At 39.7% G+C, this 26,670-nt stretch overlaps 1 protein-coding gene across 1 annotated transcript; it reads right to left on the reverse strand.

The window, feature by feature from the left end:
- Positions 1-26,502, reverse strand: LOC149252407 (expansin-like B1). The gene is made up of 10 exons (XM_089454140.1): positions 26,445-26,502; positions 26,239-26,345; positions 26,093-26,115; positions 25,709-25,802; positions 1,419-1,532; positions 1,091-1,178; positions 885-991; positions 572-750; positions 345-477; positions 1-198 (listed from the first exon to the last, which is right to left on the reverse strand). Exons 1-10 carry the CDS (start codon positions 26,500-26,502, stop codon positions 1-3), a joined length of 1,101 nt encoding a protein of 366 aa, XP_089310266.1.
- Positions 26,503-26,670: the final 168 nt, after the last annotated feature.

The raw sequence follows: 26,670 nt of genomic DNA on the forward strand, positions 1-26,670 counted from the left end.
TTAATTGAGCTGAATGCCGGAGTCGTATATGGCCCCTGCCTTCCAGTTAGCCGGTATTACATGGGCGCTCGACACCCATTCCTCTCTCTTCCCATCACTAACCAGAAAACGAAGAGAAAGAGCGCCCCTCGGAGGTGTTACTACGTCCCACACGGCCCCGTGGCTTCGGTACATAGCTTTCCAGTCGTACGATTCCTCCTGCGTTGCATTACATTACATTATATTACATCATTACATCTGCAACCGGGCTCGGTAATTGTCAATGAACTTTTTTTTTAATTAGGAAGACTAATTTAGTTAGCATAGATAACTAGGAATGCAAAGAGAAATATGGAAATAACTACCTGTCTGACTTGAATAGCCAGAACGTCTTTTTGGCCTGCCTGATACCAAAATATCAATGCCAAGTACTCTGGAAAGTTGCTACTGCTATCGATCTTAAACATGAGATTGTAGCCCTCATATTGGCAAGGTATCCTGAAATCAAGTCATCAAATTGGTTGAAATATTCAACTGTGTGTCTGTGTGTGTTTATATACGTTATTAATCTACTAATTCCAATTCTATGTACCGTTTATACTCGATGTCCACCACACCCAACGATATGAGTTGGCTAACTTTGTCTGGACGGCCAAGCTTCGAATACCCATGAAGGCTCATGATGAAATCAGTTCGGTCGCCTTGCCCATAATCTGTCACAACAATTTTCACTCCTTCGCTTCTGCAGAGATCTTTATTGGTACATCTTACCTATAATTTTCATCAATATGAATTTGTCACACTAAAATTGAAATTCGTCCATAAACTTAAGATTGAAAAATCAGGTGATGAAGGTGGATAACTATAGTAGCCAGTTATGAAATAGTTTTGATGATGATGGTTACCTTGTAGCAGGCACCGCATCCGGTTCCATTTCTGTATAACTGAGCGACAGCAGCTACATCACCTCCATTCAGATTTCTGACAAAGAACCCATATCCACACGCTCCACCTGCAGTCACATTAATAGATACATATATCATCCCTCGTACACAAAATGATAGGATAATAGTAATAATATAGATTTGTGTGCATTGATGCATGCATTTACCTTCGGTTCCCAGGCCATCTGCACTGCTATAGTATGCGGCTCTTGATGTTACGTACGGTTCTCTTGTGCCGAGACACATGACAAGGTTCTGCAATAACAGAATGCAAAGTAGCAGGCTGTAAGAGCATCTGTAAGTAAATACAAGACGAGGGACAAATGCTTAGAGAGAATACTCTGATTGAGTAAGAAAGCTGTGATTGTTGATAATTAAATGTACGATTAAGGAGAGTATTTATAGGTAACAAACCCACACCATGGATAAATGAAGGGAAAGTCAAATTGTATGGATAAACTGCGACGGCATGGAATTCCACTAATGATCGTTTACCTTCCAAGCATGGAAATCTGCGGGCATTTTTATATTGGAAGCCGTCAAATTGTTATAGCAAAACCGCTGGCTTTTTTTAAATTTCAGGGTAATCCCCGAGGAAGTCGTTGAACTCTACAAGTCAATTCATACAGATCCACATACACAATAAGATAATATATACGTGCTGGACACTGTATATATAAATGTAGCCACGGCAAACTAAATTCCCGTACGTAGGTGGCACCAAGAGACTCGACAACATCAGTAAACTCGCCAAGCTTGGCTTTTGCAAAGTTAGGTTTCCGGATTTACGGAACAATCATGTCATTCCGGATTTGCACATGCGGAATGTGGAAAGCAATGTGCTGAGCCACTGAGTTGCGTGGGAGGCGGTAACACCTTCAGTGGCCACGATCGGAACCGCGACGAGTGGATGAAGGCCGCCAATGTAATAGCACCCAACGAGAGGGTAGTTGCAATTTACGACTCCGGCAATGTTCTCCTTTATGATATAATTATGTGTCCACTGAATATTTGCTCACCAACTAACTACACCACTTGCGTTGTTGGTTGCTAGTTTGTGTAATAATCGCATGTACAATTTGCTGAGTAAAAGGCGTTGTTTAATCTTCAGAGTTTTTGGTTTGAATTTGTAATTGTTTTTTCAGATTTTTATTTTTGTTAATTATATATATATATATATATATATATATATTTCGGATAAGAAAAAGCACTGGTTTTATTATATAGACACTCAAATCAATACATTGAGTTTTATTTGGATGTGTTATATGAAATGTATATTGTTTTCCAATATATTAATAGCTCCAGAGAAATGTCAAAATAATTGATGTCTAAAGACCGTACATTCCATGTCTCCATAATAAAAGCCATAGCCAAAACAAAAAACAAGGGAGTACATATATCAAAATCTTCCAAGATATAGTCCAAATGTATGAGGAAAACATGTGCCCATTGTGCAGAAACAAAAACAGTCGAGACAAAGGTCAGGGAAATGGCGCACAACCTGCATCTATTGAGCATCCATCCACCTCCAGAGTGATATGAAACCCCTCCAGTGAGTCGAGGAGACCTTGCTTAGATAAAGAATCTGCAACAATGTTGTGTTCTCTATGTGAGTGTTGAATAGAGATGCCCAGTAGTGTGTCCTACAAGTTCTTGAGGTACCTAAGCCAGTCCTGAAGATGTGGATGTGAAATGTGAGAGGATCCCAAGATATGGTTGTCGATGGCTTGGAAGTCTCCGTATATGTTGATGTTGTGGATCTCTAGAGACTCCGCGAACCAGAGCAGCCCGCAAAGCGCCATAGTCTCTGCCTTCATGTTATCCCCCCCTTCGCCCCCACAATGGATTCTTTATTGTCTGTTGTTGTCCATGCAGATCCAAATCTTGCAAGTGCATCTAAAACACTGTTCTGCACCATCAAAAAATCCAGCAGGGTATGTAATAAAAGGATCATCAGTCCCGTGAGACATCATAGTTAGATGAGCCAATAGTCATTGTAGTGGATCCATCGCAGTGTGTATGTTATCTATGATCATGTCAATACTGAGATATTTGTGATCAAATATAATGTTGTTTCTAGCTTTCTAGATCTCCCACAAAGTGAGCATCGGGATGGCATGCCGATGCCTATTCTGGGTACGCCATCAATGTAAGCATGTATCAATGGAACAATGGTCAATGTATGCAAAGGAGAGAATGACTGACAAACCATGTCAAATCTGAACTGCTATAGGAAATCTTAAGAGAATGTGGACATTGGCCTCCTCCTCCTGCCAACAAAATACACAAATATCAGTTCTTAGTAGGCCCCTCTTCTTCAAGTTCTCCCAAGTGGGTGCCTTATTCTGCCAAACTAGCCAGGTGTACAGAATAGTCTTGTGTGGGATTTGTACATTCCATAACATAATGAACCGACAATGGTCATGGTAGTCATGCGTGTTAGCAGATGTAATTGTAAGTATCGGAACAGAGATCAAACCCTTTTTAATGATACCATCCCACCCAATCTAATCTCCCACATCAGATTTGTATATCCCAACATTCCATATCTCAGCAACAATGTTCCTCTAGGAGTCAGCCAAGTCCCCCCACAGACCTAGCTCTTCCGCCTCTTTCCAAATCGGCGTGTCGCCTAACCAAGTTCGTATGGCTTGATAAAAAAATATAATACCCCTTGTGTATAGACATTGGGTGAGTTCAGTTGTGTAATGTTTGTACACTTCGACCCCAAGGAACTTGTCCCTCCCAGTGATGATGTCCTTCTGGATCCCATGTTCCAGTAGATCCTTTTTGTGAGCCAGTGCCGAACTCTGTTGAGGCTATTCCATATAGCAAATTTGTATGCCTTGTCAACCAGTCCCTCTCTCAACCAAGGACAAATCTTAATCTCCTTAAGATATTTTGTCTTGATGATCAAACTCCAAATACCTGTGCCAAGTAGTCCCTGCCATAGAGATTTTGTGAGGAGTGCCCACCCAAAAATCTTTATGTTTAGTATGCCCCAACCCTCCATAGCCTTGTGTCTAGTGATCTTGTCTAATTTAACGAGATGGTATTTATGCTTTGTTTCATATCTAGCCCAAATGTATCTAGCAATATCATAGTTAATATGTTTAATGATGGATGCACGTATGCAATATAGGTGTGCCCAATATACAGCTAGTTGTTGTAGTACCGATTGTACAAGTATGACTCTACCTCCAAGTGTAAGACACCTGTGTGTCCATCCAGATATCTTCTTGTGGAGTCTATCCATGATCCATAGTTAGTCTTGGTTACGATAATTATTGGGCTTGATTTTGTATCCCAGATACTCCAAACCATCACTAATCGAAATAACTCTCACCCAAAATGGGTTTGAAATATATGCAATATCCTCCTGCTTACCTTCCCCATATAAGACTTCTGACTTGTCCTTATTCATGTACAACCTAGATGCGCTGCCAAACTTGTGAAAAATTTTATGAAGAGAAGTCCACATATATATGGATATGATCCCAAATGTAAGTATATCATCAACAAAAAACTGTGTGAGACCCTTATATTCCGCCCCATAGGAAAAGGCAGATTTACACCCCTATGGAAAGCATGTTTAATTATGCGGATGAGTCTGTCCATGACCAATATAAACAATAGAGGGGAGAGCGAGAACCCCTGTCTCAGCCCATGTCTGGGCCCAAAGAAGCTAGTTGGGTATCCATTAATGAGGAAAACAAATCTAACAATTGTGATAAATGAAACCGCATTGTGAATCAATTTATCTTGTAGAAAGGCATATTCTTCCAAAGTGATGAATTTAGAGAGAGTGTTTCCAATACAAAGAGCAATTATTTTGGAGATCAATTTATATATCAGATTACAAAGTGAGATGGTCCTATAGTCCTGGAAATTCCACAATTCATTCCATTTAGGGATAAGAGAAATATATGTGGAGTTGATCTCATTTGTGATGTACCCTTCCAATCCTAACTGTTCCACCATTTGAGTCAAGGCCTGTCCCATTAGATCAAAGAAGTGTAAAAAAAGCTCTATAGTCCATCTGTCCGGTCGAGGGCACTTGTCTTTGGAGAAATATTTCAATACGGAGTGGACCTCTTGCAATTTGACCGCCTTGTACAATTCTTTGTTCCTATCTTCATCAAACATGTTGCGGTGAAATTCGGATGTCCAAATTTGGTCCTCAATATTCACATTGCCTCTACTTCGATATGCCTGCTCAAAGTATGCAACCGCTGCATGTTGAATCTTCGGAAGGGTGTGAACCTCACAGTCATTGGAATCCTTAATTTTTTAAATGGAATTTATCTGCCTTCTATAGTTTGCATACCTGTGGAAAAATTGTGTATTTCTATCTGCCTCCTTTAGCCATATAGCCTTGCTCTTCAATCTCCAATTCACTTCCTGTATGTGGAGGATATGTTGTTTTTTCTTCTTTGGTGCATTGATACTATTGATAAGTGTGTTGGATGGATATCCCAAATCCAACTTCTGGCCCAGTACCTCCAGCTCAATATGTATCGCATCCAGTTCCATTCGCAACTTCTGCTTTTTACATCTTTCCCTAATTTTGACATTCCTTTTGAGCTCATGTAATTTCTCTACCATATCCTGCATAGGTGATGATTCTGTAATCCTAAATTTCGGCCATGTATCTCATGCCAACTTATCAAATTCAAGATCCTCGAGCAAGATATGGCTATATTTAAATGGAATACCCATCCTAGATTGTGCCTTCCTCCAAATAAGTGTGATGCGCAGGTGATCCAAGATGTAAGGCTTCAAGACGGAGGTCTGCACAATACCCATCCTCTCCAGTAGTTCATCCTGAATAAGAAAATGGTCCAGTCTCATCCCCATGGATCCATATGAAACCAGCCACCCCTTCGTCACCACGTGCACCTATTCAGAGATAAGTGTGGCAATCAGAGGCCACCGAGCAATCAATCCAAAATATAATCTATATATTATTTCTCATAAACTAGGCCACCCTGAAATGGAAAATATCAAAACATCACCAAGTACCCATGGAGCAAAAATCTGCACCAACTTCGCCATTGTTCCACATCCCAAATAGGAAATAAATGGACTCGCCCAGTCCCACCTACTCTACCAAATCTCCCACCCCCCAATAGACAAGTACAAGTGAAAAATATCACCCGAACCGATACTGACAATCAGGACGTAAAATTTGAATTACGTCGGAAAACAAATTATCCAGAGAAATAATGATTTTCAAAATAACCAGTGCCAATGCAATCGAGGTAATCCTAGTGTGTGGGCTCCTCAATCATGGGAATCAAGCACAACAACAACAACATTCGCATCCCATGCAGGTCCATGAATGATTACAACATCGAATGCCACAACCCTAACATAGTTTGGATATAATGAATGAATCAACCCATTTGTGTCGAAGGATGGAGAAGTGATATCAAAGTAGGAATCTTGTTCTCGAATTGATAAGGGACAAATAAGTTATAGAATATCAGTCCACCAAGGCATGTGGTATGCGTCTACAGAATGTCAACTGGTCACAAATGATACAATATAAAATGTAGATGGAAATGATAAAGATAACTAGAATGTGGAAGATCTTCGACGCGATGAACATAAGGATAGTCAATATGGACTATAGAGGAGTATCCCAAACCCAAAGATATTTGAAATCATACCTCAACCAAAACTAGATAGGCTTTGGATAGTGATGCGAAGGTAGAAGTATACAAAAGTTGAGTAAATATATGATTATAGCCTAAAGAATGTAGGAGGAACAATAAAGAATGTAGCACAAACAATCACCCCGGAACAAAACCAAAAAACCAATACCAATATCAGAAACACTAAAACTTGTCACCTTAGTACATTGTCAACTGTCATCCACAGACCAACCATGGTAAAATATAAGCACACTAAATGTAAATTTCCATTACCAATGCATAGGAACTCCTGGTCCCCCTAATTGGCTCAACTAGCAATTGGTCTTCACATCATTTTGATATTTAATAACCCTAGCCTAAAAGTTGCATTTTCCGTCACTTCAAAACTTTCTCTATTGCATCACCACCTGCATTCCAGAGGACTAATGGAACATGGGGCCTCTGTGGGTCGTGTTCCATTCATCTAGATGCATAGGTTGTCGAATCGGGCATCAATGATGAGCATAAGGCTTTTTGGATGCATTGCAGCGAACAAAATCCATGAATTAGCCAAACTGATAAATGTATATCATAATTGAGACATTTTCCCCTTATGACTGGAAAAAACACCCCACTCTCCTAGTGAAGTGATGTTGAATCGGGTCTTAACTATATATATGAATTTAGTACTCTAAAAAAATTAAGACATTTAAATTTTGTAGAATTCACAAAACTCAATCTTGAAACAAATCCCCACAAAATTTCAAACAAATTTAGACAAAAAAATATGTCGAAATAACATTCAAAGCATCTAATAGATAGAATCATTTCAATACATCTAAACTAGCAATTGTACCATATGTTGCAAAGGAAATACCGTAAGGCAATATCATAAAAAGAGTAGCATAGAAGAAAGAAGTAAAAAAAATTATACAATTTTGTTTTGAAATTTAAACTTTGCAGACTTGAGCTAATAACAATTAGGAATGATATATATGGATATTGTTGATACAATTGGTGGTGTCTTCTTGCAGGTGGAACGAATAGGGTAACATTCATCACTTTTCTTGGTTTGCCATCATTGGGCTCACTCATACCTTTTAACTTCAGAGAAGAAAGAAAATATCCATCCTCAATTTGGAGCCTCTCCTCATCATCCACACTTAACAATAGAGTAGGATTATCATTGGTAATAGAAGCAATGATACCCGTTTGTTACATGCAAAAATCACTTGCAGTCTTGAAATATACAAAAATAAAACAACAAAAATGAACCCATGGATTCACGCCTAAATAATCCAGGAATAAAACCATTTCTGGCACAATTATAATCAGAATCACTGCCCCATGACACATTGCAACATTTAACGAACTCAAATGAACTAAAAAATCAATTTTATGCATTACATGCAACGTCTATCACATTGCTAAATCATGGAGATTCTTTGGATTGCACGCTTTTGTGACAATACGTTGTCCACCATTATAGAGTTAACTCTGTCTGTAGGATAGTATGGGTCCCACCAAACATAGGAGGAAGCATCAACACACGCCATGTCTCCAATGGTACATATGATACGCGTAGTCTAACGAGAGGAGTTGCTAGGACAGTTATGGAAATTTAGGTAATATTTAGAGAAAATAGGGCAAGAATTTTTGTAAATCCAATTTATAGTTGTTAAACTTCAAAATTTTAGGTGTTCTAGAGGTTTTTGATGGTGCTGAATCTATTTCCACCATCAAAATCATGATTCAAACACTACCTATACAAGATTTTTTGAATTTTTTTTGCCCAGATTCCGGCCACTTTTAACCATCTGAGCAATTCTTCAGCCTCATTAAACGACTCCCATATGATATCCACACCATATTTTCCCAACCCACAGCAAAAATCACTTGCAGTCTTGAAACCCACAAAAAATAAAAAATAAAAATGAACCCATGGATTCAGGGCTAAATAATCCAGAAATAAGACAACTATCAAATAATTTTTGTCTCAGCAATTAATGTCATCGCAGCCTTTAATTCTATACCAGCCATTCTTGTACCAACCTCCATAGGTGAGTAACATTTAGCTTAAAATCTTTTAAACAGAAATTAATGTCATAGAAGCCTTTAATTCTATACTAGTCGTTCATGTACCAACCTCCACAAGTGAATAAGATTTAGCTTAATTTTTTTTAATCATATACGACCACTTCTAAAAAATGATTTTGATTTCAAAAATGATTTTTAAGAAATTGGTCAGACATATGCCACAGATAGTGAACGCTCTTAGTGAACGCTCTTAAACAATCCAGAATAGTTCATAGATAGTGAACGCTCTTAAACAATCCACAATAGTTCATTTTAATATGTGTAGGCATTTCATAATTTAAGAAACTAATATCGTATGTCAACCCAAATCAAACCACGAGGGACTTTGAACACATAGTTGTTAAATTAAAGTGGCGCCATTATACACCACCTAAAACCTTAACTTATGACCACACTCATCATGGCCTGCAATGCAATGACCAAATGACCATCCGAATTCAAAGCCAGAATCAAATGAAATATTAGATGATTTTACTATGCTCCGTCAGTTGACGTGAAATGGTGGACTTCACAGCTTGGCCAAGAACATGTACATTGAAATGGTTTTTATTTCCTTTTGCTGTAATTTATTTGATGGTATCAAGAAACTGTTTAGTTATTATATTTTTTAAAAAAATGTACATTGAAATGGTTTTTATTTCCTTTTTCTCTAATTTATTTGATGGTATGAAGAAACTGTTTAATTAGAACTATCAACAATCATCAAATTAGAACTATCTTGTTGTTTTCCTAATTGTTTAAAAGATTTAGAAACCATATAATATATTTTCCTACAAATTTCTTAAAAGAAAAAAACTAAATTACAACCAATTTTATTATGAATAAATAGTTCCAATTTCATTACACGCTAGTTAAAGTATTATATGGAAGAGATTAAAATTTAAACAAATAAGCCAAAAAAAATATTTTATTGTGAAAATAAGAAATAAATAAATAAATAAAATTACTGTGAAAATGAAAATTTAATATGGCAACTATTTATTTCGTTTTTATACTTACTTTTAATGAAATTTTTTATTTTTAATATAAAAATTAAAAAAACATAAACAAACAATGTAAAAATTAATAACACATCAAAATTACTAACACATCAAAGTAACTTGGATGGAAGGGGAACTATGAATTTTTTAATCATTAATCACACCTGTATTGCAGAAAAAACCATCAATAACATCCTTGCCCTTTCTATCTTCAGTATTGTCTAACTAGATCCATCGACCACTAGGGAGAATTAAGTTTCAATGGTTCAATATTCTTAATGGCTGAATCAAATTTTAGCATATTAATGGCCGAATCAGACTAAATTGCCGAATTTTCGAATTCTTCAGCCCGATTCGGCCGAATTTGGTAACTATGTATTGTATAACATCATTAGATCTGCGACCAGGCTGATCAAAATTGCTCCGTTGGGGCGTGGGCAACACGACGAGTTTCTGAGTGCCTTCTAGCTTCACCTCAATGACCACACAATGCTCCAAGTCCTCCTGGATGCTACCCTTCAGATTCAAAGGAGCACCAGCAAGTGAAGGCCAATGGTAAGGCGGAGTTTCTAAGTTATTATGAGAGTTCCGTTGATGCTGGAAAGCACATGCCAACAGATCATATTAGCATCGCAGTTGAAGGAGGATGGTTTGAATATTCACAAGCCACTCACAGTACGAGGAAATTAATTGGCTATTGAACCAGACAAAGTTTTTAATGGCTGCCTCTATTCATACATATTGATGTTTCTCATGCTCCGTATTGACAAATGAGCTTCCGGAGGGGATTTTTGGTACAGAACGCATGGGTATTTGGTTCTTGAGAGGCTTGGCCACTGGGCTTATCAGTTTCCTTTGCGAGGATTGACTCCTGTCTTTTGTCACCTAATTAGATGGTGAATATAGTATTACATGGTTCTCTTGCCAAGGTGCCACTTCAATTTGTTCTGCATGTACAATGGTTCTCTCATGTGGGTTCCTATGGAATTGTCGTAAGGGGATACAGGCACAAACTGGTTTCGGATGTTACAGCAGGTATATTATTTTCCCCAAGATATCATTATTTTTCTGGGCAGGTTACAAATTAATGCCATTAAATACATTTTTTCCTTTCTCAGCCTCTGTTATACCTTGTTCTGAACATTTGATTTTAATTTATTGTCTTAAAGTTTATAATTTTGCTCTGCACTTTGTCGCACTCTCTTTATATATGTGTTTTGTGAAGGCCATATGCCTTCCGTCTTTGAATCCTCTTCCAACTCTTGGTTTAGGACCCTCACTATAGATAGACAGGGATTGATACTTAGCTTCCTTGCTCTTATCAGAGCTCGTTCGCCATCTTTATGTTTCATTTCCAGACCTTGCAAGAATTTTGGTTTTAAAATTTGTAATATCTGGTTTTCTTGCTTGGGTTGCTACTGCTCCTGTTGTAGCTAGATCCCAGCTAACCTCTCATTTGCCTTCAGCTTTGGTTCTTGGTTGGATTCTTCTCTCCCGGTACCGGATTTTGTCTCCTTTCTTCCGGTGTACCCTTTCTCTGGCATGCTGCTCTAATCCGTGGAAAATAGTTGGCTCTGAGATCACCTCCATATCTCCCCAAACTTTGGCCGGACAGATTCCCATTCGCTCTGGCTGCATCACTTACCGGTTTCTTACAACACGTTAATTCCCTTGTGTCAACTTCAAACTTTTATCCATTTTTGGATGCTATACTGACGACGCTCTGCTATGCGGGTTGCTTGTGGTTTATTTTGCACGAGTCTTCTCCCTCGGTTGACATTCTTTCCGCTTTCCAAGGCCTTCCTCATTCATGTCTATTCTCATCCTATATCATTGCTACCCATCTACCAGATTTCCTTACATCAATTGCTGTCACATTCCCTTTTACAATATTCTATTGAGTCCCTTCAACCCTCCGCCAGATGGTGGGCCATCTCTCTGAGTCATCTGCCAACGAGGCCTTTATCTAGGTCACGATGGACGCTAAGTCGCTACTTCAGCATACTGTCGACTCGGGCATACGGTGTGGCCCACGCTCACTGGATATGTGGCATAATATCTTGGGAGAGGCTAGTCCACCACATGGTATCCATGCATCCCACGCTTCGTAGGGTGGCGAACATGCTACATGGGGACGTCGTTCTAAAAACAAACAACGTTCTATTAAAACATCCTCCCCACCACCCGCTCTTTCTTTGGATAATGTTGTGCTTGTTAACATAATTACAAGTCTACAGAAGAGACCTTTAGTTGGCCTATGGTATTTTGTTGATATTAGTGACTCAGATATGAGAGATTGGGTGGGGAAAAAATGGAAAACCATGATGGGTTACATGACGACTGTCGTTCCGCTTCTGAAGGGATGGTACAATTTCCATTTTATAAGTTAGGAGGACTTAGAAAAAATCAAATTGCTGCCATGGATTAACGAAAAGAGCTTCCTCGTGTTGCACCACTGGTACATTGGGTATAATTCACTCCACAATACACCCCAAAATAAGCTCATTTGGGTGAAACTTCCCAGCCTTCCCATTGAACTCTGGATGAAACAAGTCTTGATGGACATTGGAAATGCTACAAGCAAATTTGTGTACATGGACCCTTGCTGTTTGGGTGCACAGGAAAAAAGGGTGGCCTAGATCTTAATTGAGAAAGAATATCATGGTGGTTTCCTGGACCACATCGATTTATTCTAGGGGGATACACATTTGTCTCAGGGATTAGACTTTTGGCAAGTTCCCTTTCGGTCCTCACACTACCACCATACTGGGAATCTGTTGGCACAATGCCCTTGTAGGCTGGGGAGTCTACTACATGGCAGACCCATCATCAGTCACCCAAGGGGTCGTGATGGTGGAAGCGGTCCTTCACCAAACTTTCAGAAAGCTATCCCTTCCCGAAGGCAACATGCAGGTATTCCACGTAATACTTTTCCGCATCGCTCTTATACTCTAAACTCTTCCTTAAATGGATCTTCGCCTATTATGGTTCCGTCGTCCCCATTATAATCCCTGAAGACGGACTCGCAAGATCAATCTAGCCTTACTAATGAACCCTGAAAATCCACTCAAGTTGCCACTCCTCCCCATCTGGATATTCTGCCACCCCACCTGATGCTTGGCCTTCCTTCCACCTCACATATCATGTACGTTCCATCCTTTTCACCTTCATTATTTGCAAACAGGTGTAAAGGGCCAAGGACCAGCACCACCCCACCTAACTCACCACTAAACTCTCCTACAAAATCTATCAGTAGTGACCTGGATTTTCTACTCAATAGGAAATCCATGGACTTACGTACTCTCACCATCCACAAACTTGATGGATCACCCACTGCCCACATCAGTCCTACATCAGCTTGTAACATTACTGTCAGACGCACTCAAAACCGCGAGAGCAGACATTTTAGGGGATGACCTAGACCTAAACCAAACCCCTTCACCTCCCCCATGGACAGTTTTTTGGTTGACGTTCCTATTACTAACATCACTCCCTCACGGGGCCTTAGAGCACAGCAAATCGAGATGGCATGCCCATGACATTCATCCTTTCCCTAAATATACAGGGATTGGGGGCTTCCTCGAAATTTCGATCCCTCAAGAGTATTTTTTTCTCCCTTCGTCCTTCTATCATTTTTCTACAAGAATCTATGCACTATGTCCTGCATGTTATATTATATTTCAGGAAAATGTTCCCAAATTGGCACATACCTGCCACCACGGTTGTTGGGCTCTTTGGTGGTTTTGTGGCAATCTGGGACCCTATATGGGTCTATCTCAAAGCTTACAGTTGTTTCACGGGAATTCTACTTGAGGGTCACATCTAGGGCTTGGAAGGATGCATACATATTCTAAATACATATGCTCCTTACAAGGATCAGGCCATTTTTTGGGATCGCCTTTTCTCCTCCGGGATTATGCAACTTACCTCCCTCATCATCATGGGAGATTTGAGTTGTACTATCTCCCTGGAGGAAACTTGGGGTCGAACCAAAAGACTTTATCCACTAGCGGGAATGTTTAGGTACGCCCTTCTTACATACAATTTATAGACATCTGTCCAGAGGTTATGGTCCCTGCTTGGGACAATGGGTAGGAAGTTGCATCGTATGTCACCAAGAGACTAGATCGCTTTTTAATTCATGAAAATTTGATTGACCATCTGGGGGAGGTACAGAAAAACATCATCAGTAATTTCTTATCCGACCACAGGCCTATTACTATGGCTTGAAAGAAGCCTCTAGTGCGTCCTGGAATACCTTTCAAATTTAACAGAATTTGGTTAGAAGATTTGGATTTCATCACTCTGGTTTGGGAATCTTGGAACTGTGGGAGTGTTACTGGTTCCTCACCCATGGATCATATCCTTGATAAACTATAGTCTCTCCATGGGGTGGTGATATCTTGGCAGAAAAATAAAAATATATCTATGAAAAGAGAAATCAGGGGTATTCAAAGTGAAAATGATACCCTTCTCCCACTTATGGCCTTCGACAACCTTCTTGCTTCCATCCGAATTCACATTCGAGAACTAGAGATTAAAAGAGATCGTGTCTTAGATATTGAAGAAGCCTCTTGGTTCCTGAATAGCTGGGTTATCTGGATCAAGGAGGGAGACAGAAACACCAAATTTTTCCATCAATTTTCAAACCATAGGCATAATATAAACTCTATTTGGGGAATTTCGGATGATGCAGGGGCATATATCCACTCACAAGCTGATATCTCAAAAGCTGCCACCTTACATTTCAAAACAACTTATGAAAGGAATGACAACATTGTGGCAAAAGACCTCATCTGGGGTATCGAAAATCCCCTGATTATGTTTGACCAGGACTTGAATGAGGATATTTACAGATGCATCTCAGAAGATGAACTTCTCTACATCCTTAAATCTTTTAAATGGGACAAAAGTCTTGGACTAGATGGGTGGACCGTGGAGTTGTTCACACATTTTTTTTATCTTTTCAAACAGGATCTCATTCATATGGTGGAGGAATATAGAATAACTCAATATGTACACCACCGCATCATGTTGACCTACATTGCTCTCATCTCGAAGCGCAATCCTCCAAATTGTTTTGATGACTACAAGCCTATCTCACTATGCAATCTTACCTATAAGATTATCTCCAAAACCATAGCAAGTCGTCTGAGGGACAGTCTCTCTTGCCATATATCCCCACAACAACATGGTTTTTTGAAAGGTCGTCAAATTCATGACGTGGTTGCAAATGCACAGGAATGTCTGCATTCTATCCATACAAAAAACTTTAATGCTGCTATTCTACGGGTTGATCTCAAAAAATCTTTTGACAGTCTTGATTGGGGATACCTCAGGCTTGTCCTTTTTAAAATAGGTTTACAATCAAAGTGTGTGGACTGGATTATGGCATGTGTTATCAATGTTGATTATTCGGTGATCATAAACGGGTATCCTTCTAAATTTTTCTGGGCTAAGCGAGGTCTCACACAAGGATGCTTGCTTTCGACTTTGTTATTCATTCTTGCTATGGATGGTCTCAGCTTGCACATCTCAAAGGCTGTCGAACAAGATCAATTTCAAGCTCTCGAGATAGGTGATGAGCCCCAAAAATGGATAATTATTTGGGCTCATTCAACCTCCCAATTCGACTTAATCCTATTTATGCTAATAGAGTGAATTGGGTTAGTCATTATGCCAACAAGTCTAATGTGTGCTTTGTGTAGCCTTTTTGGTCAATTTGGAGACAAAATCAAAGGTTTAAATGAGCACTTGGCAGCCAAATTCGTGGGAGAACAAGGGAGAGGATTTGTAGGAAGGTGTCCCCTCCATTTATGGGCCCTTACCTTGAATTCTCCACCATCAGCTCGGAGTTCAAGGGCCACCAAATCAATTAACACAAGGGCAGCCAAGCAAGTCAAGTAGGATTGCTGTTAACTGCAAGTTTTGGGCAGCCGAGTCCCTAAAGTTTAGGAGGACTGTTGGGGTCTTCAATTTTTATAAATAAGAAGGCTTAGGGCCTCATTTTGGGTTAGCCAGTAGTTAGTCATTTTGTATTCATTTTGTAGTTCGATTTTTAGGCAGTAGATTAGCTTTGCTTTCAACACATTTTCAAGTTCTCCTTGTGGACAGTTTTTGGAATGTAACATTTCTTTTGATCAATAAAGATGAATCCAGCTTTGCACCAGCTCTAAATCTCTCTTATGAGGCTGTAGCTCTTGGGGTTGGGCCCATCTCAAGTGCCCAGTACCTCCTTTGTTTATCTTTATGTGTTTTTGTTGCATTCTTAGAATAAAATCTGTTATTTAGATTTAAATCTTGCTTGTTATTTAGATTGCTTTTCATGGTTAAAGTAACTTCTTATGTTTAGAATAGATTGGTAGGATAATAATAGGAAAAAGGCTCCAAAAAAAGGGTCAACAACACTCTCTGTTTCACCTCATCCTTATTGGATTAGGGGCTAGAATTGAAGGAACAGTGCTGCCCCAACAAAAACACTAGTTTGCTTGACCATGCAATCCTTAGTGTATTGTTTCATTTGCAGAAGTTAGTTATGGGTTCAGATCTCTGAAATGTTTCTTTGCATGATTGATGCACATGGTTTTCTTTCCAAATAAAGCTGTTGTTCATTCGTTGTATTGACAGTTAGATTAGATTAGCTAGGACTTCGATTATTTGTAAGACGTTGTTGATTCGGTTAAATGAACATTGTGCAGGGCATCTCTACCACTCTCTCATCTGCCTAAGCTTCATCAGAGCCATCTGATCCATCTCCTAGCTAGGTTCCTCGTCTCACATCTGTCCTTTTGCCCACGTAAACCTACCTTTTTGTGCAGTCATTGTTTCATCCTTCTTTGAGCCAATTTAGCCATCTACACCTCTTCACCACTCCATCCACCAGTCCCTGGGCCACTTCAGACCCCTATCCTACCTCCATATCCATCCATGCATCTTCCCTCACTCACCATCCTCCAAAATCCAATTTTTAAACATCCTGTAGAAATTTTTGAACATCCTGTAGAACCCCTATAGACTTCCTGTAGAAGCTCACGAATGAGGTTTCTTGACAGCCAAACTCTATGAAACTCTCTGGAAGGGTGTTAGGGACTCCTTAGACTCTCTCTGAACCTTCCCAAACTTTTCCAAACATTTCTCCTCCTTGATCCACCCCTGCACAGTAAAAAAACAGTGAAAGCATATGCATCATGAAACTGACAACTTATTCAAAAATACAAAAAGATGTTTTCTTCAGATAGTGATAACTTAGACACATGCATTTTACCTTCCTAGAAGTCAATGGCATCTCTTTCAGTAGCTTGCATCCTCTTTTTCGCATCAGTAGGGCTAGCTGGTAAAATTAGGGTTTGCTAGGGTTTGCATTTCCTTTCCGCTTTCAGTTTCTTTCTGCAAGTAGATTAGCCTCCTTTGAGTTAGCTTTCATCCATCAGTTAAAAAGCTTCTTCTGAGAGCTCATAGAAGTTGGCTTAAGCTCCTAGCGGACTTGTGCCAGCTGACCAAGTGACAGCTGCGGCAAGAGCTAGTACTTGTGCATACAGCACTGTCGCTTCCAAGTTTGTTACGAACTACCAGGTTGATAAAATTAAAGAAGGGAGTTCCAGGAGTTGCAGCATTATTGCTGCAATACTGGGGCCCACCATCTTTTTGGCGTCGTTGCCGGGGAAGCGTCAGAGTATTGGTGATTGCTGCTATTCTTCTATTTTCTACTACAACCTTCTGCTAAGTAGTTTATTTCATTTCCATTATGAAATTCCGTTTCTGCAAAAGTAGATTAGCATTTCTCACTTTCATAGATTAGCATTTCAATTCCGCAATTTCATTTCTGCAAGCGTAGATTAGCATTTCAATTCCGCAAGCGTAGCCTAGCATTTCATTCCTGCAATTTCATTTGAGCAAAATAGATTAGTCCTTTCTTGCTTTCATTTCAATTCCGCATTTTCATTTCAGCAAGATAGTTAGTTGCAGTTCAATCTATTTTAGTTTTTGCAGGTACAAGCAAAAAAAAAAAAAAAAGCAAAATTCAAACAAAAAGAGTTCCTTTCTTGTCTTGTAGGAGTAGAGATAAGTTAGAAAAATGATTGCACAACACCCCCACTGCTTCACATAGGCAACCTTCTCTCTTCTTCGATGGCTGTGATTAAAGAACCCTTAGGTGGACAACAAGACATATTTGAAGAACCTCAAGGGAAGAAGAAGAAGAAAACATTCTTCTGGAGCAAATGGCTACAAATAGAAATGTTGGGAGCAGTACGTTGTCCAAAGACGAATTTGAAGATCAGATGGAAGATTTCAAGAGTGATATGAGGCAGTTTCTTACCATGCAATTGGATACACTGTGGATCCAAAAGAAGCAAGAGGAAGCCAAGAGGGCTTTGTCCATCTTTTGTCCCAGGTGCACTAGAAAGCATCCTAGGGACGAATGTCCAATGCACTCCCTAGAAGTGTGTTTCGTCTGTGAAGAATACCATCCTATGAATCAGTACCCTTCCTTGCCTGGAATCAAAGCTGCATATCAGAGGGAAAAAGGAGCCACTGAATCACTCTACTATATGAACCAAAGGAGGCCACATGAACCTAGATCTTATCAGTAGGAACTGCAAGGGACATCCGAGACCTATTATGACCCCTATCAAGCCACTTTCATGCCTTCTTGGGGCCCCCCTGCTCATCCTTCCTGGTCCACACCCTCTCCTTGGTCGGATCCATCTCCATATTATGCCCAACCAGCTATTCATTCGTTTCACTCTTATGCTCAGCCACAGCCTCAGTGGAATGCACCTCATCAAGGGTGGAGGCCCCAATACAACACTCCTCCCGCTTCTTTTCCTCCACCACCTACTCATCCACAACCATTGCCTCCTGCTCCACCAAGGCAACCCCAAATGCCTGCCCAACCACAACCCCATCCACATCCATCTCAAATATACACCCCCAATCAACTACCCATACCACCATTTCCAAACCCGCACATTGGAATAACTCAACACAATTGCAATGCTGGGACACAACATGTCCAAATGACTCCTCTTGAGCTCAATGATCTTCACCATAGCTTAGGAAGAGTGTTGCAAAGCAAAGATTATGTTGACAATGTTGAAGGACCAAAGGCAAAAGAAGATTCAAAAGAGGAGATCAAAGAACCATGGGCTGCACTTGATGAAGAGAAGAGATCAGAATCAGAGATCGAGAGAGTTCCCTCATGGTTACCATCAAATCCTCCATGTACTCAAGAGAAAGATCAGCAAAAAGAGGAAGATGAGAAGGTCATGATAGAAGGTGACATGAAGAATGATCCATATCAGCAAAAGGACCAAGGATATCAAAGCTATATTGAGACATGATTCCAGACAATCACTAAGTTGCAGCAGTACTCTCTTCCTCAGCTATGTTTGATCCCTTCAAAGTCAGATCATTTTGTCTCTGAAATCTGGGTAGCTGTCAACACATGCATTTTAAGCCTTCACATCATCTTGTCTCTAAACTCGATGTGCACATGGCTCCATTGAAAGTATTTTTATACTTGAAAATGATTTTGTTTTTCAAGTAGGGTAGGGTAGAAAAAAGGAAAAAAGAAAAAATGAAAATAAGAAGAAAAATAAAAATCTAAGGTGAAAACCTCCTCGGAGGCGCCTTAGATTGGCTCATTGATTGAAAACCTCCATGAGGCGGTCAATGGGTTGGGAAAAAAGAGAAAAGAGAATAAGATCTCTGGGTGAAAACCTCCCTTGGAGGCGCCCAGGGCAGACAATGAGGGTGAAAACCTCCATGAGGCGCCCTAGTTGTTTTTCAAAAAAAAAAGGGGAGAAAAAGAGAAATAAAAATAAACCTAATTTCCATTGGATAATTGCAGGTTGCAAGAAGGAAATTGCAGGTCAAGAGGATCACTCAAAACAAAGACAAAGGAGTTTTTGTGCCTTCTACAGGAAGTTCTGTATTTCTACAGGAAACATCCTGTAGAACCTTCAGGCGAGCTAGATTTGATTTTGGAAGGGAATCTAAAGCTTAGAATCTGTTGGTTACGCCTACAAGAATCCATGTTTCCGTTCCTCACCCTTTTCCATCATTTTTTCCACCTCATTGTGCTTCTTTTATGAAAACTGTGTTTTCTACAGGAAGTTCCTGTAGAAATTACAAGAAGCTAAAAATGGATTGCAAAAAATTAGTTTGGCGAACACGGTAGCTTCCTCAAGGGTTCAGAAGTCCTCCTGCACTTTTCAAACTCCTCCTCCATCATCTCCATGCCTGCATCACAGCCCAAGCTCATTCTTTTTCACCATGCAAAAACTTGCAGAATGCTTTGAAGAAAAAAATACATAGAACAAAATTTGTTTTTTCCTTAACTTGAAAACCATGCATCCATTTGAAAAACCATTTTACAGGGAATTGTAGAGGGATGATGGCAACATGCCCGAGCAGTTTCAGCCCATTCCGATGCACGGTTTCCAAGAAATCTGCCTCCATCACCGTCAGCCATTTTTTCATTTTCTCCATATCCGTGCATCCATTTCAAAATCTGTTTCATGGGGAGATGCATATGGGTGATAGTAGCCTACCCAAGCAGTTTCAGCCGATTCCAACGCACGGTTTCTGAGAAATTGATCTCTGAAATCTTCAGCCATTTTCCATTTTTCTCGAAATCTGTGCATCCATTGATCTCAATTTTGCTATGAGAGGTGCATCATGATGATAGGAACATGCTCAGCAAGTTTTAGATTGATCCGATCTATCGTTCGGGAGCAATGGCGAAAACAAATTTTGGTCCTGTGAAAATTCAGCAGCAGCAGCTTGAGGGTGCAGATCTGAATGTGGAAACGAACTCCTGCAGCTTATATCCGGCAAGAGGATACCTACACAAGAAAAATAACCACACATCAGACAGCAAAGAGCTTATAGCACAAAGGAGCCATCATGCAACCACCGAAACAGATGCATGCAACAGCAAAAAGCACCTCACAGCAACCATTTGACTTCAGGTATGTGACTAAAACTCATTCCTCTGATTGCATGAATGTAATTCGGAAACAGCATGAGCAATGAGATGGTTGGGATTACAAAAATCGGTGGCCAGCTAACTGGCCACCCTCATCTAGTTCAACAGCACTCGGTGGGTGAATAAGACACGTGCGCTCAGCCATCTCAGGAGGAAATTGGGAAACAAGTAATGGTGACTGTTTGACCTTCAACGTGATTGATGGAGTGATCACAGGTAGGAAATATGATGATTTGTGGCAGCACTTCCGTCTGCATGGCCAGCACATGTTTTTGCCACCTCACCACAAATCACGCAGCAACTAAAGAAGGCTCGGCTGAAACTCACGAACTGTTGTTCATCTACACTTTCCACATCCTCAACTGAAGTGTGCACAATCGGTTAACCTATCGTCCTCCACTGAGTTTTTCTACCTGTCTTCGAGATTCTGTTGCGTATCAAGCTCGCTCAGAGGCGCAGGGGCGCTCTACAAGCGTTTCTACAGGAAGACGTTCTACAGGAAAGTACAGCAAAGCCTTCCAGAGCAGAAAAGCCCGAGTTTTTCTTCATCAAATTTGGAGCCTGAAGATAGATAGGTATCACAAGGGAAGAATATTGTGCAGCCTCACCATTTATTAGATGGACTAACAGAGGTATTGGGAGAGAATGATGAACTTCAAATGCTCAAAGATGGGCTATTTGGAGATGTGTTAAGGTCCACACAGGAGGCCATCATTCTTCCACCATGGATTGTTCTTGCAGTACGGCCAAGGCCTGGTGTGTGGGATTATGTCTGTGTCAATGTTGATGAACTTGCTGCTGAACAACTTTCTGTGGCTGAATATTTGGAGTTCAAGGAGCACCTTGTGGATGAAAGTGTCAAGGATAAATATGCATTGAAGCTAGACCATTAGCCCTTCAATTAATCTTTTCCTCGCCCAACACAACCATCTTCCATTGGTAGTGGAGTTCAATTTCTCAATCAGCATTTGTCCTCAAGATTATTCCATGATAGAGAAAGCATGCAGCCCTTGCTGGATTTCCTTCGAGCACACAGCTACAGAGGCCAGAAGTTGATGCTGAATGAGAGAATACAAATTTTTTCCAAGCTATGCTCAGTCTTGGTAAAGGCAGAGGAATATCTTAAAAATTTCCCCAAGAATACACCACATATAGAGTTTGAATACAAATTACAAGAAATGGGATTGGAAAAAGGATGGGGAGACAATGCAGAACATGTCTTGGATATGATTCATTTGCTCTTGGAGACTCTGCAGGCCCCTGATCCATCAACTTTAGAAACATTTCTAGGAAGGATTCCTATGGTCTTTAATGTTGTGACTCTTTCACCTTAGGGTTATTTTGGCCAAGCAAATGTTTTGGGAATGCCAGATACTGGTGGACAGGTTGTGTATATACTTGATCAAGTTCGTGCATTGGAGAATGAAATGTTGCTGAGAACAAAACATCAAGGATTGGACATCAAACCTGAAATTATTGTGGTGACTCGGTTGATTCCTGAGGCCTATGGTACAACATGCAATCAAAAAATTGAAAAAAGCCACAGGAAAAGCAAGAATGAAAAATAAGGAAGAAACAGAGAGGAAAAAAAAACAAGTTTAATCCCTGGAAATTGTTGCAAGTTGCAGGAACACCATGCGGAAAGGGGGCCTCCCAACAGAAGCAGAAGGGTCCCTACCAAGTTCCCAGGCATCCTCACATCCATCCCCTCCATGAACACTCATTTTTTCAGGGTTCAGACACAATCTAGTCATGGTTCAACCTTCTACAGGAAGCTACAGGACTTTCTACAGGAAGTTCTGTATTTCCACCAGAAACATCCTGTAGAGCCTTTCGGCAGGCTAGAATCGATTATGGAGAGGGATTTGAAGCTTGAAGTCTGTTGAGGAGGCATGCAACCACTCTTTTCTTCCATCCTCCACTGGTTTCATCTCCTTTCACCACCATTGCCGCCATCTGATTGAATATACTTGCACAATCATACCAAAGCTGAGAATTCTCTAGGAAAAGGAGCAGGCAGTGGGAAGAAGCAAAGAGAAAAGCATGGTTTCATGATCGAGAAGAGGACATCACTTCAGAAACTTGGCATGACAGGGAGGCCACCAGGGCCATCAAAGATGAGGAGATAGATTAGTTGCTCAGAGGATGAGCAACACTTTCAGTAGGGGGTGATGATGAGCCCCAAAAATGGATAATTATTTGGGCTCATTCAACCTCCTAATTCGACTTAATCCACCATTCTCATTAGTTTATTGTATGTTTTTTATGATATTTATGCTAATAGAGTGAATTGGGTTAGTCATTATACCAACAAGTCTAATGTGTGCTTTGTGTAGCCTTTTTGGTCAATTTGGAGACAAAATCAAAGGTTTAAATGAGCACTTGGCAGCCAAATTTGTAGGAGAACAAGGGAGAGGATTTGTAGAAAGGTGTCCCCTCCATTTATGGGCCCCTACCTCGAATTATCCACCATCAGCTCGGAGTTCAAGGGCCACCAAATCAATTAACACAAGGGCAACCAAACAAGTCAAGTAGGACTGCTGTTAACTGCAAGTTTTGGGCAGCCGAGTCCCTAAAGTTTAGGAGGACTGTTGGGGTCCTCAATTTGTATAAATAAGAAGGCTTAGGGCCTCATTTTGGGTTAGCCAATAGTTAGTCATTTTGTAGTCATTTTGTAGTTCGATTTTTAGGCAGTAGATTAGCTTTGCTTTCAGCACATTTTCAAGTTCTCCTTGTGGACAATTTTTGGAATGTAACATTTCTTTTGATCAATAAAGATGAATCCAGCTTTGCACCAGCTCTAAATCTCTCTTAGGAGGCTGTAGCTCTTGGGGTTGGGCCCATCTCAAGTGCCCATTACCTCCTTTGTTTATCTTTATGTGTTTTTTCTACATTCTTAGAATAAAATCTGCTATTTAGATTTAAATCTTGCTTGTTATTTAGATTGCTTTTGATGGTTAAAGTAACTTCTTATGTTTAGAATAGATTGGTAGGATAATAACAGGAAAAAGGCTCCAAAAAAAGGGTCAACAACACTCTCTTTTCCACCTCATCCTTATTTGATTAGGGGCTGGAATTGAAGGAACAATGCTGCCCCAACAAAAACACTAGTTTGCTTGACCATGCAATCCTTAGTGACTGTTTCATTTGCAGAAGTTAGTTATGGGTTCAGATCTCTGAAATGTTTCTTTGCATGATTGATGTACATGGTTTTCTTTCCAAATAAAGCTGTTGTTCATTTGTTTTATTGACAGTTAGATTAGATTAGCTAGGACTTCGATTATTTGTAAGACGTTGTTGATTCGGTTAAATGAACATTGTGCAGGGCATCTCTATCACTCTCTCATCTACCTAAGCTTCATCATAGCCATCTGATCCATCTCCTAGCTAGGTTCCTCGTCTCACATCTGTCCTTTTGCCCACATAACCCTACCTTTTGTGCAATCATTGTTTCAGCCTTCTTTAAGCCAATTTAGCCATCTACACCTCCTCACCACTCCATCCACCAGTCCCTGGGCCACTTCAGACCCCTATCCTACCTCCATATCCATCCATGCATCTTCCCTCACTCACCCATCCTCCAAAATCCAATTTCTAAACATCCTATAGAAATTTTTGAACATCCTGTAGAAATTCCTGAAACATCCTGTAGAACCCCTGCAGACTCCCTGTAGAAGCTCACGAATGAGGTTCCTTGATAGCAAAACTCTGTGAAACTCTCTGGAAGGGTGTTAGGAACTCCTTAGACCCTCTCTAAACCTTCCCAACCTTTTCCAAGCATTTCTCCTCCTTGATCCGCCCCTGCACAGTAAAAAAACAGTGAAAGCATATGCATGATGAAACTAACAACTTATTCAAAAATACAAAAAGATGTTTTCTTCAGATAGTGATAACTTAGACACATGCATTTTACCTTCCTAGAAGTCAATGGCATCTCTTTCAGTAGCTTGCATCCTCTTTTTCGCATCAGTAGGGCTAGCTGGTAAAATTAGGGTTTGCTAGGGTTTGCATTTCCTTTCCGCTTTCAGTTTCTTTCTTCAAGCAGATTAGCCTTCTTTGAGTTAGCTTTCATCCATCAGTTAAAAAACTTCTTCTGAGAGCTCATAGAAGTTGGCTTAAGCTCCTAACGGACTTGTGCCAGCTGACCAAGTGACAGCTGCGGCAAGAGCTAGTACTTGTGCATACAGCACCGTCGCTTCGAAGTTTGTTACGAATTACCGGGTTGATAAAATTAAAGAAGGAAGTTCCAGGAGTTGCAGCATTATTGCTGCAATAATGGGGCCCACCAATAGGTAATAATATCAACATCTCACATGGTTTCTTTGTCGATGACGTATTGATTATGGGTTATTAAATGTGAAATATAGCTTTTTGCGGCACTAATGAAAGACTGTTGTTCTGTTTGTACATGGATGCCTAGCCATAGGGCATAAACAGTGTCCTCTATGAGGATGGACTCGACAAATCCATGCTGAACTCTGTCTCTCCCTCGTTAGATGGTGTTGTCATTTTTACTATTACATAATCCTCATATCATGTTGGCATCTTTTTACTGTCCGATGTGGCATCGGTTTTATCTATTTTCATATCGAGTTTTTTCCCACATAATATATCAGTGAATATATGCACTAACTTATTATTTTTTGATGTAGGGCGCTTGTATCTACAGCTACCCTCTTACCTCTGCCAATTCAGATATGTTTCTTGAATATTTCTTTTTTCTTATAAAAGGTTTTACTTGTTGTATATGGACTTCTCCCCTTGTACTGCAGAAATTATCATCACAAAGGTGATTTGTATATTCCAACATTTCTAGAAAGACTTATGTTTGAACATTAGATGGCATATGTACATCTCATTATTCTGATATTAATATAAAATTATGCTTTTTTTGCACTAAGAAATAAATAAATAAATAAATATATCTGATTGTTGTGCTCATCACCATGAATTTTCTTTTTAATTGGGAGGACTAATTTAATTACCATAGATAAGTAGGAATGCAAAGAGAAATAAGTTGATTATTATGTAAATAACTACCTGTCTACCTTGAATAGCCAGAACGTCTTTTTGGCTTACCTGATACAAAAATATCAATGCCAAACACTCTGGAAAGTTGCTACTGCTATCGATCTTAAACATGAGATTGTAGCCCTCGTATTGGCAAGGTATCCTGAAAACAAGTCATCAAATTCGGTGAATTCTATTGTATGTGTGTATTTATATACGTTATTAATCTACTAATTCCAATTATATGTACCGTTTATACTCAACGTCCACGCCCCCAATGATATGATCAGTTGGTTAGCTTTCCCTCTGCGCGCAAACTGAGAGTAGGCATGAAGGCTCACGATGAAACCAGTTTGGTCGCCTTGCCCGTAATCTATGGGATATTTATTGGTACATCTTACCTATAATTTTCACTCCTTCGCTTCTGCAGAGATCTTTATTGGTACATCTTACCTATAATTTTCATCAATATGAATCTGTCACACTAAAATTGAAATTCATCCATAAACTTAAGATTGAAAAATCAGGTGATGAAAGTGGATAATTATGGTAGAATTTGTAGTAGCAAGTTATGAAATAGTTTTGATGATGATGGTTACCTTGTAGCAGGCACCGCATCCGATGCCATTTCTGTATAATTGAGAGACGGCAGCTACATCACCTCCATTCTGATTTTTGTGACAAAACCCATATCCACACGCTCCACCTGCACTCACATTAATAGATAGATATATCATCCCTTGTACATAAATTGATAGGATAATAGCAATAATATAGATTTGTGTGCATTGATGCATGCATTTACCTTCGGTTCCCAGGCCATCTGCACTGCTATAGTATGTGGCTCTGGATGTTATTAACATTAATATTGATAAATAGGAATAATAATATTTATTTTCTAATAATTAATAATATAAATATTAAAAAAATTTAAAAAAATTATTCACTTTAACACTATAATTAAAATTATTGACTAAAAATATTAATAATGTGAATAATATTGCTAATATAAAATTATTAATAATTAATAA

The sequence above is a fragment of the Pinus tabuliformis genome, chromosome 7 (genome assembly GCF_031772625.1).
Source record: "Pinus tabuliformis cultivar Carrire ecotype Pingquan chromosome 7, CPIR1, whole genome shotgun sequence".
Classification (NCBI taxonomy): Eukaryota; Viridiplantae; Streptophyta; class Pinopsida; order Pinales; family Pinaceae; genus Pinus; species Pinus tabuliformis.